This window comes from Musa acuminata, chromosome BXJ3-1 (assembly GCF_036884655.1).
Source record: "Musa acuminata AAA Group cultivar baxijiao chromosome BXJ3-1, Cavendish_Baxijiao_AAA, whole genome shotgun sequence".
NCBI classification, from domain to species: domain Eukaryota; kingdom Viridiplantae; phylum Streptophyta; class Magnoliopsida; order Zingiberales; family Musaceae; genus Musa; species Musa acuminata.
Genome location: NC_088349.1, coordinates 9,504,722 through 9,522,099, shown reverse-complemented (window position 1 = coordinate 9,522,099; position 17,378 = coordinate 9,504,722). Strand labels below are relative to the sequence as shown.

The window sequence follows — 17,378 nt, the reverse complement described above, 5'->3', positions numbered from 1 at the left end:
CCTTTGGAGCCCTGAACCAGCCGCATCGACCTCGAGGTCACGGCTCAAAGAGTTACTTATCGTAACAGATTGGCGCTAGAAGGAGGGCCTTCCAAATGTCAGGTGATCAGCGAATCCACCTCGACGGATCCTCAACTGCTGGGCTCCCCGCCTCGGGGGAACGTCCCCCACATGATGAGACCCACGATAAGCGCCCCTCAGCGGTGTCGGAACGCTACTGGCGACTGTTCAATGACCCAGGCCTGTCGCCTCCCGAAGGCGCACTTGCTGGCCCATCGTCAGTATCGCCCGAGGCTTTTCACGACCTCGCCCACCAAGTCCGAACCCTGACAAGTATGGTCCAGACCATCATCCCGATCGTCTCCCAACGGACCCCTCTGCACGCGGCCCGGCCCTCGCCGCAACAGGAGCCCCCTATCCAGACTCACGCACCACTTCCTGAGCTCCCAATCTCACCTCGAAACCCCGCAGCTCGACCCGGGAGCCAGGAAGCAGAAGACACGGCAAGCCGTCCCGAGCCTGAGGCTCCCACCGCCGACTCGACGAATGCCCTACGAGCTCAGCTACGCCTCGTCAATCAAAGGCTTGACGAGGTACAATAGGAAGTTCGCAGGTCAAAGGGAGAGCTCGGGGCAGACGGACACCAAGGATCTCCGTTCGCCCCCGAGATACAGGATCAGGCGATCCCGCCGCACTTCCGCCTCCCTTCACTGGACACGTATGACGGCACTACCGACCTGGCAGACCACGTGGCCGCTTTTCGCGCCCAGATGGCACTGTTCGGGACTTCCGACGCCCTGATGTGCAGGGCGTTCCCAACAACTCTGCAGGGACAAGCCCGCACATGGTACAACGACCTGAAGCCAGGGACCGTCGCCTCCTTCGACCATCTCGCCAAGGATTTCGAGCTTAACTTCCTAGCGTACGCCCGACCGAAGCCGTCCATGGCATTGCTCCTCGGGCTCAGCCAGAAGGGGGACGAACCCCTCTCCCATTTTGTGAACTGGTTTACGACACAAATCCGTGGATTGTCGGATGCTCACCCCTCTTTCTTGATGCAGGCATTCATGACAGGCCTGTGACCCTCCAGGTTCTTCTGGTCGCTCGTGGAACGACCCCCCGTCGCAGTCCCCGAGATGCTCCAACATGCCAGTCAGTTTATCGCCGCGGAAACTTGGATGGCTGGAAGGCGGGAGGAACACAAAAAGGTCAAGTCGGAGCCGCCCCGATAGCAACAACCCATCGTCGCTCGGCGAAGGTTGGACAGACCTGACCCGAGGCCTCCTCTTCCCACCTTGAGTTCGTCCCGGACTGAAATATTCCTACACGAGAAGGGTAAGGGGCTGCTCAAGGACCCTCGCCCGATGAGGAGCCCTCGGGAGCTCGCAGACCGATCAAGATATTGCCGATTCCATCGGCAGCACGGGCACGACACGGAGCAGTGCTACGAGCTGAAGAGGCAAATCGAGGAGCTTATCCTCAGAGGTCACCTCGGCCGGTACCTCCGGCCGAACAAAGAGCAATCGCCTCGCCTAGAGGGTCCCGTCGAGCGGCACATCGATGTGATAGCCGGGGGCCCCGCATCAGGAGGAGGCTCCATGTCGGGCAGGAAGGCGTATGCCCGAGCCGCTCCCGACGAAGCCTCGGGGCACAAGCCAGAGCCCGAGATTAAATTCCCAATCGGAGCTGACGAGCGACCCGACCACGATGACGCCTTGGTAATATCGGCCAGGGTGGTCAACGCACAGATGAAGAGGATCATGGTCGACACAGGGAGCTCGGCCGACATACTCTACTTCGACGCCTTTCAGAAGCTGGGTTTGGCCAGGGAGAATCTGAGCCCGGTGTGCTCGGCCCTCACCGGCTTCACGGGAGATTCAATATCACCCCTGGGGGCCATTACTTTGCCCTTGACTCTGGGGGTCCCGCCGAAGTCAAAGACGGTGATGACCGCTTTCCTGGTGGTCGACCTCCCTACCGCCTACAATGCCATACTCGGTCGGTCGACCCTCAACAAGGTCAGAGCGGTCGTCTCGACCTACTACCAGACCATTAAATTCCCAACTCATGCTGGAGTCGGGGAGGCCACGGGAAGCCCCCGAGAGTCCAGGCGGTGTTACCTTACCGCCGTGTCATTGGGCAAGAGAGCCAGGACCAAGGCGCCCCTGGAAGATCCGCGGGAAATGAAAAAGCTAACTCCTCATCCCGAACCGACGGGGTCCACCGTTGACATTCCCTTGCGAGAAGCTCGGCCGGACTAGACCGTGAAGATCGGCTCGGAGCTACCAGAGCAGGAACGGGAGCAGCTCGTCGGCCTCTTATGGGAAAATGCCGACGCCTTCACCTGGTCCCTATCGGACATGACGGGCGTCGACCCGGAGGTCGCGGAGCACCACCTCAACATCCCACTTGACGCCCGCCCGGTGAAACAAAAGGCCCGGCGCCAGGCCTCCAACCGACAACGTGCGATACAAGAGGAGGTGGACCGACTCCTAGTCGCGGGCTTCATAGAAGAAGCCAAATATTCTCAATGGCTGTCCAATGTAGTCCTCGTGAAGAAACACAATGGAAACTGGAGGATGTGTGTCGACTACACCAGTCTTAACAATGCATGCCCTAAAGACTGCTACCCCCTCCCGAAGATCGACCAACTCGTCGATGCGACGGCCGGTCACGCGCGACTCTCCTTTATGGACGCCTACTCAGGGTACAACCGGATCAGGATGGCGCCCGGAGACAGAGAGCACACGGCCTTCCTCACCGATCAAGGCATATACTTCTACAAAGTCATGCCGTTTGGGCTAAAAAATGCTGGGGCCACATACCAGAGAATGGTAAACAAGATGTTTGCCCACCAAATCGGGAAGAACATGGAGGTCTACATGGACGACATGATCGTAAAAAGCCAAGAGGCCAGAACACACCTCGCCGACCTGGCCGAAGCCTTCGCCACACTACGCAAGTTCGGCATGCGGCTCAACCCCACGAAGTGCACTTTCGGCGTCACCTCCGGGAAGTTCCTTGGGTTCATCGTGCACGAGAGAGGAATCGACGCCAACCCAGAGAAGGTCCAAGAAATAATCAACATGCAGTCTCCCCGGACGATTAAAGACCTGCAGCGACTTAACAGAAGACTTGTCGCTCTCTCTCGCTTCTTCACCCGATCGGGCGATCGCTGCCTCCCATTCCTCAAGGCGCTCAAAAGCCCGAAGAACTTCCAGTGGACATCAGAATGCGAGGAAGCTTTCAAACAAATAAAACAGCACATGGCCAGCCTTCCCCGGCTCGCCTCTGTCGCCCCGGGCGAGAAGCTGGGCCTCTACTTGGCGGCCTCCCAGCATGCAGTCAGCTCTGTCCTGATCAAGGAAAGCTCCGGCCAACAACTCCCGATCTACTATGTCAGCCATGACCTAAGTGGACCTGAGGAGCGTTACCCGCCGATAGAGAAACTCGCGCTCGCCCTGGTGCTCTCAGCTCGGAAATTGCGCCCCTACTTCCAAGCACACCCGGTGGAGGTCATCACCGACCAACCCCTTCGGCAGGTCTTAACAAAATTTGATGTTGCAGGACGGCTCCTCAAATGGGCGGTGGAGCTCGGCGAACACGACATAACGTACTCGCCCAGGACCGCCGTCAAGGCCCAGGTGATAGCCGACTTCATTGCGGAGCTGACGCAGTTGGAGGACGTAGATCTCAAGCAGGCTCCTGAAGCTTGGACCCTACACGTCGACGGCTCGGCCAACTCAAGGGGCGCCGGCGCAGGGCTGGTCCTCCTCGCCCCTGATGGATGCTCGTTCGAGCGATCCCTTCGCTTCGGATTCAAAGCCACCAACAACGAGGCAGAGTACGAGGCGCTCCTAGCAGGATTAAGGCTGGCCCTCGAGATGCAGGTGGCCGCGATACGCGTCCTCATCGACTCGCAACTTGTGGCCGAGCAGCTTAATGGCGGATACGAAGCTCGGGACGCAACCATGGCGAAATACCTCGCACGGGTAAGGGACTTGATCGCCAAGTTTCGCTATTTTACACTGTCTAACGTTCCGAGGAAGGAGAACGAACGAGCCGACACACTAGCTAAGTTGGCGTCGAAGCCGACCTCCGAAGCATGGCCAGAGGTTGAGGAGCTCCCTGTCCGCGCCATCGAAATAGCAATTACAACCCCAGGCGGTGCACCGACCACGTGGGTACAAGAGCTGCTACGCTTCAAGCGGGATGGAACTCTTCCCCTCGACGAAGCTGCAGCTCGGCGCCTGCGTCGCATGCATGCATGGTACACCGTGGAGTGTGGCCGCCTCTACAAACGATCCTTCACCTATCCCCTCCTGCAATGTTTAGAGCCTGACGAAGCCCAGATGGTCCTAACCGAAACCCATGAAGGGGTATGCGGTGAGCACATCGGCGGGCAAACCTTAGCGCACAAGATACTCCGTCAAGGCTACTACTGGCCGACCATGTGCCGGGACGCCAAGGCCTACGTTCAGCGGTGCAGTTCATGCCAGCAGCACGCTCGCGCACCCCGACAGCCTGCGGTTCCGCTTTGCCCCATCGACTGTGCGTGGCCATTCGCGCAGTGGGGTTTGGACTTGCTCGGACCCTTCCCACCAGCCTCTGGACAGCGGAAGTACATAATCGTGGGGGTGGACTATTTCACAAAATGGGTCGAGGCCGAACCACTTGCGACAATCACGGAACATCAAATGGAGAAGTTCGTGTGGAAGAACCTAGTAACTCGGTTCGGGTTGCCCAAGGCCATTATCACAAACAATGAACCTCAGTTTGCCGGCAGAAGATTCCGGGAGTTCTGTGCCGATCATGGCATCCAACTGAGATTCAGTTCGGTGGCCCATCCTCAGACCAACAAGCTAGTGGAGGTAACCAGCCGATCCATCCTGGACGGACTCAAAAGAAGAGTGTCCGCAGCCCAATCGACCTGGACAGACGAGCTCCCCAGCGTGCTGTGGTCGCTGCGCACCACTCCCAAAACCGCAACCGGAGAATCCCCGTACAGCCTCGCGTTCGGAACTGAAGCTGTCCTGCCACCTGAGGTGGCCATCGCCACCCTCCGAACACGAAGCTACGACGAGAAGGCCTCGAACGAAGGACTCCGAGCAGCCCTCGATCTGTTGGAGGAGCGGCGCGCCGACACTCATGTAAGAGCCCTCTCATATAAAAGAGCGGTCGCAAGGATTTACAACCGAAGGGTGCGACCCCGACCCATCAAACTAGGCGACCTGGTCCTGCGGAGGACCGAGGTCAGCAACCCGACAAGGGCAAGAGGCAAGTTAGCTCCAAATTGGGAAGGCCCATACCGGGTGGCCGAAGTCATCAGAATTGGAACATTCCGACTCATCACAATGATGGGTCATCCCCTGCCGAGGACTTGGAACGCCCAAAATCTCAAAAAATACTTCCCGTAAGTAAAGACCGGGCTTCAAGCACACCGGGCCAAAGACATAGCCATGCCGAGATGAAGACAGTCTACTGGAGAAAGGAAAGACCATGTTTATTCAAAAGGCGCATCACAAAACAAAGCAAAAAGTACAAAAAACTTCATTCCTCAGGGGCATCCGGGCTGTCGTCGAAGGGAACATCGGCTGGCATACCGACGTCCAGGTCCTCGGGGAAGGAACCAAAGGGATCCTCCACGACCTCCGAGCTAGGGTTGCGAACCTTGAAACGAGCGAGGGCAACCCGATACCCATACTCATATGAAACCCGCCCGGTCCGAACAAGGCCGAGCTGGAATCCTAGGGAGTCCTTGTAGTCCTCGATCAGCTTCTTATCCCTCCCCAGCCTCTGGCGGATCTCGGCATTAAGAGCCTCTGAAGCCCCCCCCCGCGCCTCAGCTCGCGACTCCTCGAGGCGTCGGATCAACTCAAGGGAGTCCGCCCTCGCCGAGCGAGCCTCGGCCACTGACGCTTTCAAATACGTCTGGAGCTCTGTATTACGCCCCTCGGACGTCTCCAGCCACGCCTGAAACTCAACAGACCACTCCGTGGATGCTTGGAGCTCAGATCGAAGGCTCGCCACCTCCGCCTCCAAGTCCGAGGCGCACCGCTCGGCTGCCGCAAGAGCCTCAGGGCCCGCTCCAGCCCGAGCTTCGTCCACCTACCTCCGAAGCTCGGCATTGCGACTACTCAGGGCAGCAATGACCCGTCCCGCGTCACGGACGCGATCCATCAGCGCGGCGGCATAATGATTGCCCTGGGGAAGGGGAGAGGTCAAAACCAGGCACGTCCCAAGATGCACAAGCAGAGGTACGAGACGACGCTTACCCACAACAGCGACTTAGCGGATTTGCTAAGCAAAGCCTCGGAGGATAAAGTGTACAAATCCCGAGCTATGTCGGGATGCAGCTCTCCGCGGACGAATCTGGCCGCACAATCGTCGTCGGCCCACACCCGGCTGCCCCGGGCGAGACCATCCCATCGACCCACTAACGGGTCAGTGGCCGCGCCGCGCGGGAGGGCACCCACCTCCCGCGCCAGGTAAGGCTCGTCCTCTCTCCCGAGCGGAAGACGAAGAAGCTCGCGTATGGAGGGCTGGCGAGGCGCCTCCATCGCCACACGCCCACTCGGGCCAGCCTCGCCCTCATCCAGACTCCCCGCGGCATGGTCCGCCGGTGCTACGGCGGCCTCGACCGCTGGTACTGTGGCAGCCTTCGCCACCAACACCACGGAACCTTCCGCCGAGGATGGGACCACCTTGGAACCATCGCTCGAAAGCACCCGTGCCTTCTTCCGAGGCTGACCGACCTCGACGACCATAGGAGCCTCCCTCGTTCCCGCCCTAGCAACGGAAGGCGAACGGCTCGACGCAGCCGAAGAAGTTTTTCCCCCTCGAAGGGCTTCGAGATGCACCATCTCTACGAGGAAAGGTCGAAACCACAATTAGTTAAGCGGGCAACCCATGAGCAAAAAGAGAAGAACCCCTAAAGAACCGCCCCAGGGAGCATACCTAGAGGCACCGGGCTGAGACCTGCCTCTACCAACCACCGCTCGAACATATTCCGGATGGCTTGGGAGGCCGGAAGGATCTCTCTAAGCCTCTGGAGCTCTCGATGCCCCTCGTCATCCAAAACTGGGATGGTGTTGTCTATCGCACGCGCCCCCCACCGGATCCCGAACCCCCAATCTCCCGGGTGACTCACGAAAAAGAAACGCTCCTTCCACCCCTTATTGCTGGAAGGGGCCCCGCTCACTCGAAAACCCACTCTGGCGGACAAATAGTATCCCCCCGACCCCTTGGAAAGACGGAAGCAGGAAAGGAAGAGGGCACGGGTCGGGGTTATACGGGCATAGTGACACTCCCCAAAAAATGCCACCAAATAGCGTTATGAGTTCGGCGCCATCTGGGATGGGGAGATGCGCCACCAGGAAATACAGGAAGCTATGACGGGGTGTAAGGGGAGGCATAGCCCGACCTCGAAAGCGTCTATGGTGAGGGCGAAGCCCTTAGGAATTGGGTCATACGCCCGTTGACCGGGCTCAGGAGCAAGAAGGACAAACTCCTCTGGGATACCATAACGATCTCGGAGGAGGCTCAGCGATGACTCACCCACCGTAGAGTCATGGTTGTGCGGCCACATCAAGGCCTCAAGGGCTCGGGCCGCCTTCTCATCAGATGACGAGGCGGGATTCGACGAAATCGCCGTCTCCGCGGCCTTCGAAAAAGACGAATGGGAGGAGGAAGACACCATTCTCACTGACCTTTAGCAAGGAAAACAGAGGAAGAAACCCCCCAACGACTAACCTCAGGCCGCTTATAAGCAGATGAAGGAACGATTGGTGCAAGACAAGCAAGGGTGTACGAAATAACACGACGGAAACAGATGAAGAAACCCCCACCGGCTAGCCTCTGTCCGCTTATAAGCAGGCCGCGTCCTGCCGAAAGGCAACCCCTCGTCTCCCAAAATACGCCTCGAAAAACAGAGAGCATCACCTCGCCATAAATGCAGTCTGACATGGCAGCCAGCGGTAGCGCGATGCGAAGTACGGAGGCGCCCAATCATATCAGCCTCGAAAACGGGTAGCCCCAAAAGGGGGAGCCCTTTACTTTCCCCAGAAGAAAAGCGACCTGGCTTCCCGCGCCCGCACACGTTCGAATAGCCAATCGACGGCCGCAACCGATCGCTGGCCAAAAGCCGAGTACCTCCTCGGCCCTCGGCTCTGCGCGGGCGCCATCCCGAGACCACACCTGCGCGGTCACCCCGCCTGCGTTGTGCTCCTCGGCCCTCGACCTTCGGCTCTACGAGACCACACCTGCGCGGTCACCCCGCCTGCGTTGTGCTCCTCGGCCCTCGGCTTCGCGCCATCCCAAGTCCACACCTGCGCGATCACCCCGCCTGCGTCGTGCTCCTCGGCCCTCGGCTCCGTGCCATCCCGAGACCACACCTGCGTGGTCACCCCGCATGCGTTATGCTCCTCGGCCTTCGGCTCTATGAGACCACACCTGCGCGGTCACCCCGCTTGCGTTGTGCTCCTCGGCCCTCGGCTCCGCGCCATCCCGAGACCACACCTGCGCGGTCACCCCGCCTGCGTTATGCTCCTCGGCCCTCGGCTCCGCGCCATTCCGAGACCACACCTGCGCAGTCACCCCGCCTGCGTTGTGCTCCTCGACCTTCGGCTCTACGAGACCACACCTGCGCGGTCACCCCGCCTGCGTTGTGCTCCTCGGCCCTCGGCTCTGCGCCATCCCGAGACCACACCTGCGCGGTCACCCCGCCTGCGTTGTGCTCCTTGGCCTTCGGCTCCGCGCCATCCCGAGACCACACCTGCGCGGTCACCCCGCCTGCGTTGTGCTCCTCGAACCTCAGCTCCGCGCCATCCCGATACCACACCTGCGCGGTCACCCCGCCTGCGTTGTGCTCCTCGGCCTTCGGCTCTACGAGACCACACCTACGCGGACACCCCGCCTGCGTTGCACTCCTCGGCCCTCGTCGTCATCGCTCCCGAGTCCGATCCCACTCGACCTTCCATGCACCGCGCGATCGGTCCAACTGCACCATGCCCCTCAGACCCGCATAAACAACCCGTCTGAAGCAAGAAGCCATGCCTCGGACTCCCTGCAGGCAAAACCGACGCATAGCTCCTTTCGAGGGGGGGGGCATATGATAGGGGTAAAAACTAATTTGACATAATGCCCCGGATTTGACATAATACACCCCCACGTCAGCCACCCCTGTGCGGCGCGCTGCCCCAGGAAACGAGCATTAACACCGACACGACACGCGCCCCTGCCGAGCGAGCATTAACGACGACGCGACATGCCCCATACCCTGCGGAGGCCCCATCAGAGGTGCGACCCTACTCCTGCGGGACGGCACATCAGGTGACATCAAACCCCCTCTATAAATACCCCCTGGCTCCCAACGGGCAAATGGGACACTCTCTCTCTCACTCAACACTCCTCTCTGCGTCACTAACTTGATTGTCGGAGGAGTCGGGCCGCGCTACCGGCCCGACCTGTTTGCAGGTACTCGACCGCTGCTAGATCCACTCGGCGTGCCGGCGCTTTCCCGCTGTTGATCCTTGCCCTTTGGAGCCCTGAACCAGCCGCATCGACCCCAAGGTCACGACTCAAAGAGTTACTTACCGTAACAAGATTACCATTGAAACTGAATACCGAGTCATCGTCACCATTATTACAAAACTTAACTAAGTCACCAATCTGTTACACAAACTAGTCATCACCTCCAAATCTACTAAGTATAATATACTATAATTTACACATTGAAAGTTATCTATCAAAAGATTATTTGTTTGCTTTGCAAGATTGACAACTTTTATAAAACTTATTATTACTAAAAATAGTAAGATTGGAAAGACCATTAACTAGATTTTTCTGTGTCATAATCTTTAATTTAAAAAAAAATATATGACTAAGTCTAACATATCATATTGATACATCACCATTTGTATTGATCTTATAGCTAATAAAATATATAAAATTTTGGCCCTTGTACTAGTGTAACTATATCGATATTTAATTATTTTATATTATAAAGAAACTTGACTTCATCAAAATTAAAAATATATAATTTCTAGCATTACCTGAAATATATTATATACTCTTCAATATTATATGATCATTATTATAGATACTGATGGTACCTTCCTTCTCCACTTAGTGAATATTAGAATTTGGTATTATCCATTCACGGAATGTTAGATAGTTGATGATATCTCATTGTCAAACAGCGATTTTATCATCTCAATTGTGTATCTAGTCTTTAGACATGAGATACCAAGGATGTTTTATATAAGTACTTCATTCTTTTATACTAGATTTATAGGTTTAGAAGTTCTAAATCTAGCACAGCCGATCATCGGGAGTGACAGCCAATCTTACGAGGGCAATTAAGTATCGATAAAGGATCATCCACTCTCGGTATCATAAGAAGAATATCCTATGTATTCTTGCTTAGACAAATCACTAGTTATGGTCATTTATATTGAGAGAGAAAGAGTTTTATGAGAGAATCCAAAGACTTAAGTACATTTTGTATGGGCTTGATAGCACCATTACTCGATATATAATCTTTAGGATATTAGATGGATTAAAGATCATATATACATAGTAATTAAGGATAGATATATTTAATGGATTGTATCCCCATATATCGTTTGGAGACTATGGCGTAGTGGCTTTATATATTCGTAGTCGATGAGTCGAGTGAATTATTATGGAGATAATAATTCTCTGAGTCAGAATGAGTTTTGATAGGTACAACTTACAACCAGCTCGATACTAGGCCTAGAGGGTCATACGCATATGGTAGGTGTTGTGACGAGTAGAGGTTCGTGCTAGTCATAAGTGCCCAGCAAGCCAATCACGTGAGTGATGGCACGTGTGACTTGATACAGAATCTTTTTGCTTATTATATTTTGGCGTATATCACTTTATAACTATTGCATAAATGCATATATATTGTGATGTCCTTGGATTTGTGCAATGGGAATCGGATCGTGATGAGATCACGATAATGAGATCGATTCACCTTTAAACACATATCCTAAATAATCCCGGTCATAGGTTACTCGAGAGGGACATCGTGATAACCGGATAGACTGGTGTGCTGTATACCCGTCCATATGATGGATGCAGCTGGTCTCATAGCTGCTCGTGTAGGGACACTAGGGATACAGTACAGGTGCTCATTGGAGAATGAGTTCACTGATTGATCCGCTTACGGAATGCTGGATGGTTGATGATGCCTTATTGTCAGACAACAATTCCGTAGTCCTAGTGGTGTATCTGGTTCTTAGACTTGAGACACCAAGAATGTCCTGTATGAGTGCTCCACTCTTTGATACCAGACTTATAGGTTTGGCTGTTCCCAGATCTAGTACAGCTGGTCATTGGGAGTGGTAGTCGACCTTACGAGGGCTATTGAGTGTCGATAGAGGATCATCCACTCTCGGTATCATGAGAGGAATATCCCATGTGTTCTTGCTCAGACAAATCCCTGGCCAGGGTCATTCGGGTTGAGAGAGAAAGAGTTCTCCGGGAGAATCCGATTAGAGCGAGACTCGAGTAGAAACCGTATGGGTCTGACAGCACCATGCTCGATATACGGTCTCTGGGATATTAGATGGATGAGGGACTATAGGTACATGGTAACTGAGGACAGACAGGTCCAATGGATTGGATTCCCCTGTATCGTCTGGGGACTACGGCGTAGTGGCCTAGTACTTCCGTAGTCGATGAGTCGAGTGAATTATTACAGAGATAATAATTCACTTAGTTAGAAGGAGTTCTGACAGGTATGACTCACGGCCAGCTCGATATTGGGCCTAGAGGGTCACACACATATGGTAGGCATTGCGATGAGTAGAGGTTCGGATATGAGATATCCGACGGAGCCCTTGTCTTATTGGATGCAGATCCAATACCCACTAGGGAAAGGACCCATTAGGGTTTTGACACGGGATCTCTATAAATAGGAGGGATTCACAGCCTCATAGGCTAGAGTCTTTGCTTGCCCTTCCTATTCTCCTCTCCCTCTCCACCTCAGAGTAGGCCTGGAGTTTTGAGGAGCGTCGTCGCAACCCTGCTGTGTGGATCACCGCTAGAGAGGAGGACGCTTGACCTCCTTCACCCTCTCCTAAGGATCTGCAAGGAAACAGGGATATACGATCTCCCTAGGTAACACAATCTCTATACGCAGTTTTTGTGTTTTTTGCGGATTTTGCGCACCAATCTTCGCACGACGATGAACATCTTTTTGGGAATCGGGGATTTTTGTTTTCTTGTTCTTCCGCTGCGCATATGATGTCGCCCCCCCCCTATGATTTCCCAATAGTGGTATCAGAGCCAGGTTGTTCGTGCGAATGATTGGTTTTTGAACTGCGTGTGTTGTGTTTAGGAAGAATATTGACGTCAAAATCGTTGACGCAAAAGCAAGGAAGGGCAGCAACAGTTGCTGCCCTCGATCTGCATGCCTGCAGCCAGCCGCAGCCAGGCAGCACAGCGCCGGCGCATGCGCAAGCGCTGTGCCTGCAGCAGCCGGCCGGCGGTCTGCTTGCAGCAGGCTTGCGGCCGGCGGGGCTGGGAGCCCGCTCGGTAGAAGCGCCTGCGGCCACTGAGCCCGCGGGCAGAGGCGCCGCGGGGCAGCAGCGCGGGCTGAGGCACCGCAGGGCAGCGGCGCCTGTGGCCGCTGCTCCCACGGGCAAAAACCCCGCAGGGGCGGCCGCCAGCGAGACAGCACCACCTGCGGGCGCTGACTCGCGGGCAGAACCGCCCGCGAAGGCGGCGGCGCCCGCGGGGGCGCCCACCTGCAGCGGCAGCGACCCCAGCGGGCGTGCCACCTGCAGGCGAGGGCAGTGCCCTCGCCCTCGCCGCACAGGCCGCCGCCAGCAGGGTGGCGGCGGCGGCGGCGCAGCAGCGAAAAGGGGAAAGGGTATTAGGGTTTTCTGCGCAAAAGACAGTTTTGCCCCTCGGAATTTGAGAAATTCCAGTTTCTGTCTTTTGTCCAAATTACAAAAATACCCTTAGGAATTGAGAAATTCCCTATATATCCCTGATTTCAGAAAATATTAATTAATTAAAAGGTTTAGTTGATTATTATTTTTATTATTATCTAGTAGTCCTACATGATGATGATTATTTATACATGTGATATATGATGAGTGGACGGATGATCATGGACCGTGTGATGTGTGTACTTGTGATTATTATTATTGAGGTCTGCGAACCTCCATTATATTTCTCGTTTATTGTCGGGCCTGCGTGCCTATGATTAAGTTGTAATCACATGAGGAGGCGCAGCGGGAGCGTGGAAGCCATAGCGGGACCCACGAGACGGACGATCGTGATGCATGAAGATGCATCAAGATGTCGACGGAACCAACGAGGACGAGATGGACGATCACAAGGCATGGAGATGCACCGTTGCACACATAGATCTTGATGTGAGTGATTAGGCCTACTGGCTCGGGCCTAATCATATTAGGTTGTGGTCCATGATCATCTGGTGTGATTGCTTATACACATACTATATATGTATATATATTTGCATGCGATGTAGATATATATTAAATATGTATATGTGTGACATGTCATATTAGGAGACCAAATCATAGAAACATCTCTCGATAATATTAAGTCGGTAAACGTGAGGCAATTAGATTGACCCACGTGGCCTTCCATCGTTATGAGTAGGAACCGAATCCCGGTGTAGGTTGAGTTGGTCGAGTCCCTCGAGACTCACCTATATCGCGATTCGCTATCTTGCTTACGACATAGAGATGTCACCGGTGACCTGAGGGCATGATATGCTTGGTCGAGTCCCTCGAGGGTATATCATCAAATCAGACTCATCTTGTAACGAAGGTGTTGACTTAACCGAGCATCATGGTTGGTCGAGTCCCTCGATGCCATGGTGATTCGGAGGCCGAACAGGACGGGAATCACAAGGAGTTGTGATCGGCAAGAGTTGTCTACCTTTTAGGCTTAGTGTGATTGGTCGAGTCCCTCGAGGTTACACTAAGACGCTGATTGGATCCTGATCCCCACTAGAAGTCTGCCGGAGACTTCCGTTTCACGTGCTGAGGGTGTCGCGTGACTCGTTAGTAAAATAGTGGGAGCATATTAAGATAGAAGTCCATATCTTGATAGTTTATTTCTTGCAAAATCTGCATGTTATTCATTTTTGCTACATCTTTATTTTCAGAAAATGTCGCTTTCAAATCCCTTACGTGGCATACTTGATGTCAACCGCCTCACTGGTCCAAATTATACGGATTGGCTCCGTAACTTGAGAATTGTTCTCACAGCGGAGAAAATCGTGTACGTCCTTGATACAGTGATGCCTACGCCCGAAGAAGGGGCAAGCGAGGATGAGATCGCTCGCTACGTGAAGTACATTGATGACTCCACTCTTGCTCAGTGCTATATGTTGGGCTCTATGACTCCAGAGTTACAGAGACAACATGAAAGATGGATGCCAGATCCATTCTCCTACATGTCCGTAAATTGTTTGAGGAACATGGAAGGACTCAACGATATGAGATATCCAAGAGCCTTTTCCGCGCTAGGATGACTGAGGGGACACCGGTTCAGAACCATGTCCTAAAGATGATTGAGTGGATAGAGAAACTCACAGGTCTAGGAATGGTCCTAGAGGATAACTTGTGTGTGGACATTGTGCTTCAGTCCCTACCAGATTCCTTTTCACAGTTCATAATGAACTTTAATATGAACAAGCTTGAGGTGACTCTCCCAGAGCTCCTCAATATGTTGAGGGAGGCAGAGAGTACTATTAAGAAAGAGAAGCCAGTTCTCTACACTGGTGAGACCAGAAAGAAAAGGAAAGCAAAAAGGTCCCTTAAGAAGGGAAAGGGCAAGGGCAAACAAGGTAAAGCAAAGGTTGCTAAGAAAGACCCAACAAAGGACAAAGGCCAGTGCTTCCACTGTGGTAAAGATGGGCACTGGAAGAGAAACTGCAAAGAGTACCTTGCAGAAAGGGCGAAACAAAAGCTTGATGAAGCTTTAGGTACATTCATGATCAGTCTCCATTTGTCAGACTCTTATGATAACACATGGGTATTAGATACCGGTAGTGCTTATCATATATGTAATTCGTTGCAGGTTCTGGCAAGGCCTAGGAGACTAGAGAGAGGCGAGATGGACCTCAAGATGGGTAATGGAGCAAAAGTTGCTGTATTAGCTGTTGGCGAGGTCGCCCTACATCTGCCTAGTGGAGCTTTTATTGCATTAGATGCATGTTATTTTGTTCCTTCTATTATCAAAAATATTATCTCCATTTCATGTTTAACAGTTAGTGGATATAAATTTGTTTTTGAGAACAATGGTTGTTCGATATTATTAGATGATAAGATCATCACGAAAGGAACATTGCATAATGGTTTATTTATGTTAGACACCACTCCACATATCATGAATATAAATGTGTCCAAAAGGAAACGAGATGAGTTGAACAGTGCATACCTGTGGCATTGTAGGCTAGGTCACATCCATGAAAGAAGGATTCAAAAGTTGCTAAATGATGGATATCTAGATCCATTCGACTATGTGTCATATGCAACTTGTGAGCCTTGCATTCGTGGAAAACTGACCAACTCTCCATTTAGTGGAACTGGAGAGAGAGCCACTGAGTTGTTGGAACTCATACATAGTGATGTATGTGGACCCATGTCAACTCATGCCATTGGAGGTTACTCCTACTTCATTACATTTACTGATGATTTCTCAAGGTATGGATATGTGTACTTAATGAAGTACAAGTCCGAGGCCTTTGAGAAATTCAGAGAGTATAAGAATGAGGTGGAGAACCAGACTGGAAAGAGTATCAAAACTCTTCGATCAGATCGAGGAGGTGAGTACTTAAGTACAGAGTTTACTCACTTCCTCAAGGACCATGGGATATTATCCCAATGGACACCTCCTTATACACCTCAGCTCAATGGTGTCTCTGAAAGGAGAAATCGTACATTATTAGATATGGTACGGTCCATGATGAGTTTCGCTGACCTACCCATCTCATTCTGGGGATATGCCCTAGAAACCGCAGCTTACCTTCTGAACAGAGTTCCAACTAAGTCGGTGGTGTCTACACCATATGAGATATGGAAAGGGAAGAAGCCTGATCTTAAAGTAGTTAAGATTTGGGGCTGCTCTGCCCATGTTAAAAGACACAACCCCGATAAGTTAGAATCAAGGACAGGGCGATGTAAATTTGTGGGATACCCCAAGGAAACTTGTGGGTATTACTTCTATCATCTCGAGGACCAAAAGGTCTTTGTAGCTAAGAGAGCAGTGTTCCTTGAGAAGGAACACATTCTTGACGGAGACAGTGGGAGAATGATAGAATTGAGCTAGGTTGGAGAACCAAGCTCAAGCACCACTCTACAGCCCGAGTCTGTTCAGGTATCTAATACACAAGTTTCAACTTTACGCAGGTCTGATAGAGTATCCCATCCTCCTGAGAGATATGTGGGACATATTAGAGCAGAGGATGTAGAGGATATTGATCCTCAGACCTACGAGGAGGCTATTATGAGTATAGACTCCGGGAAGTGGAAAGAAGCCATGAATTCTGAGATGGATTCTATGTACTCCAATAAGGTTTGGAACCTAGTTGATGCACCCGAAGGTATTGTACCCATCGGTTGCAAGTGGATCTTTAAGAAAAAGATCGGAGTAGATGGAAAGGTAGAGACCTATAAAGCAAGGCTAGTGGCTAAGGGGTATCGTCAAAGGCAAGGTGTTGACTACGACGAAACTTTCTCACCCGTAGCAATGCTAAAATCCATCAGAATTATATTGGCTATTGCAGCACACTATGATTATGAGATCTGGCAGATGGATGTGAAAACCGCATTCCTCAACGGGAACCTGGAGGAGGAGGTGTATATGATGCAACCTGAGGGATTCGTGTCCAAGAACTGCTCAGATAAGGTGTGTAGGTTGCTTAGATCCATTTATGGACTAAAGCAAGCTTCCCGAAGTTGGAACATAAGATTTGATGAGGCAATCAGATCTTATGACTTCGTTAAGAACGAAGATGAGCCTTGTGTATACAGAAAGGTAAGTGGGAGCGTTATTAGCTTTTTGGTGTTATATGTGGATGACATCCTCATCATTGGGAATGACATAGGAATGCTATCCACAATAAAGGCTTGGTTATCTAGACACTTCTCCATGAAGGACTTAGGAGAAGCATCTTATATCTTGGGGATTAGAATCTATAGAGATAGATCCAAAAGGATGCTTGGCTTGTCCCAGTCCAGGTACATAGAAACTATTGTCAAAAGGTTTGGCATGGAAAATTCCAAAAGAGGTCTCATACCGATGAGACATGGGATATCGCTTTCTATGAGTATGTCCCCAAAGACTCCAGAAGAAAGGGCGAACAT

General features: G+C 52.5%; 1 protein-coding gene across 1 annotated transcript; it reads left to right on the top strand.

Annotated features, from left to right (window-relative positions):
- Window positions 1-1,364: 1,364 nt before the first annotated feature.
- Window positions 1,365-2,261, top strand: LOC135629149 (uncharacterized). The gene has a single exon (XM_065136335.1). It carries the CDS (start codon window positions 1,365-1,367, stop codon window positions 2,259-2,261), a length of 897 nt encoding a protein of 298 aa, XP_064992407.1.
- Window positions 2,262-17,378: the final 15,117 nt, after the last annotated feature.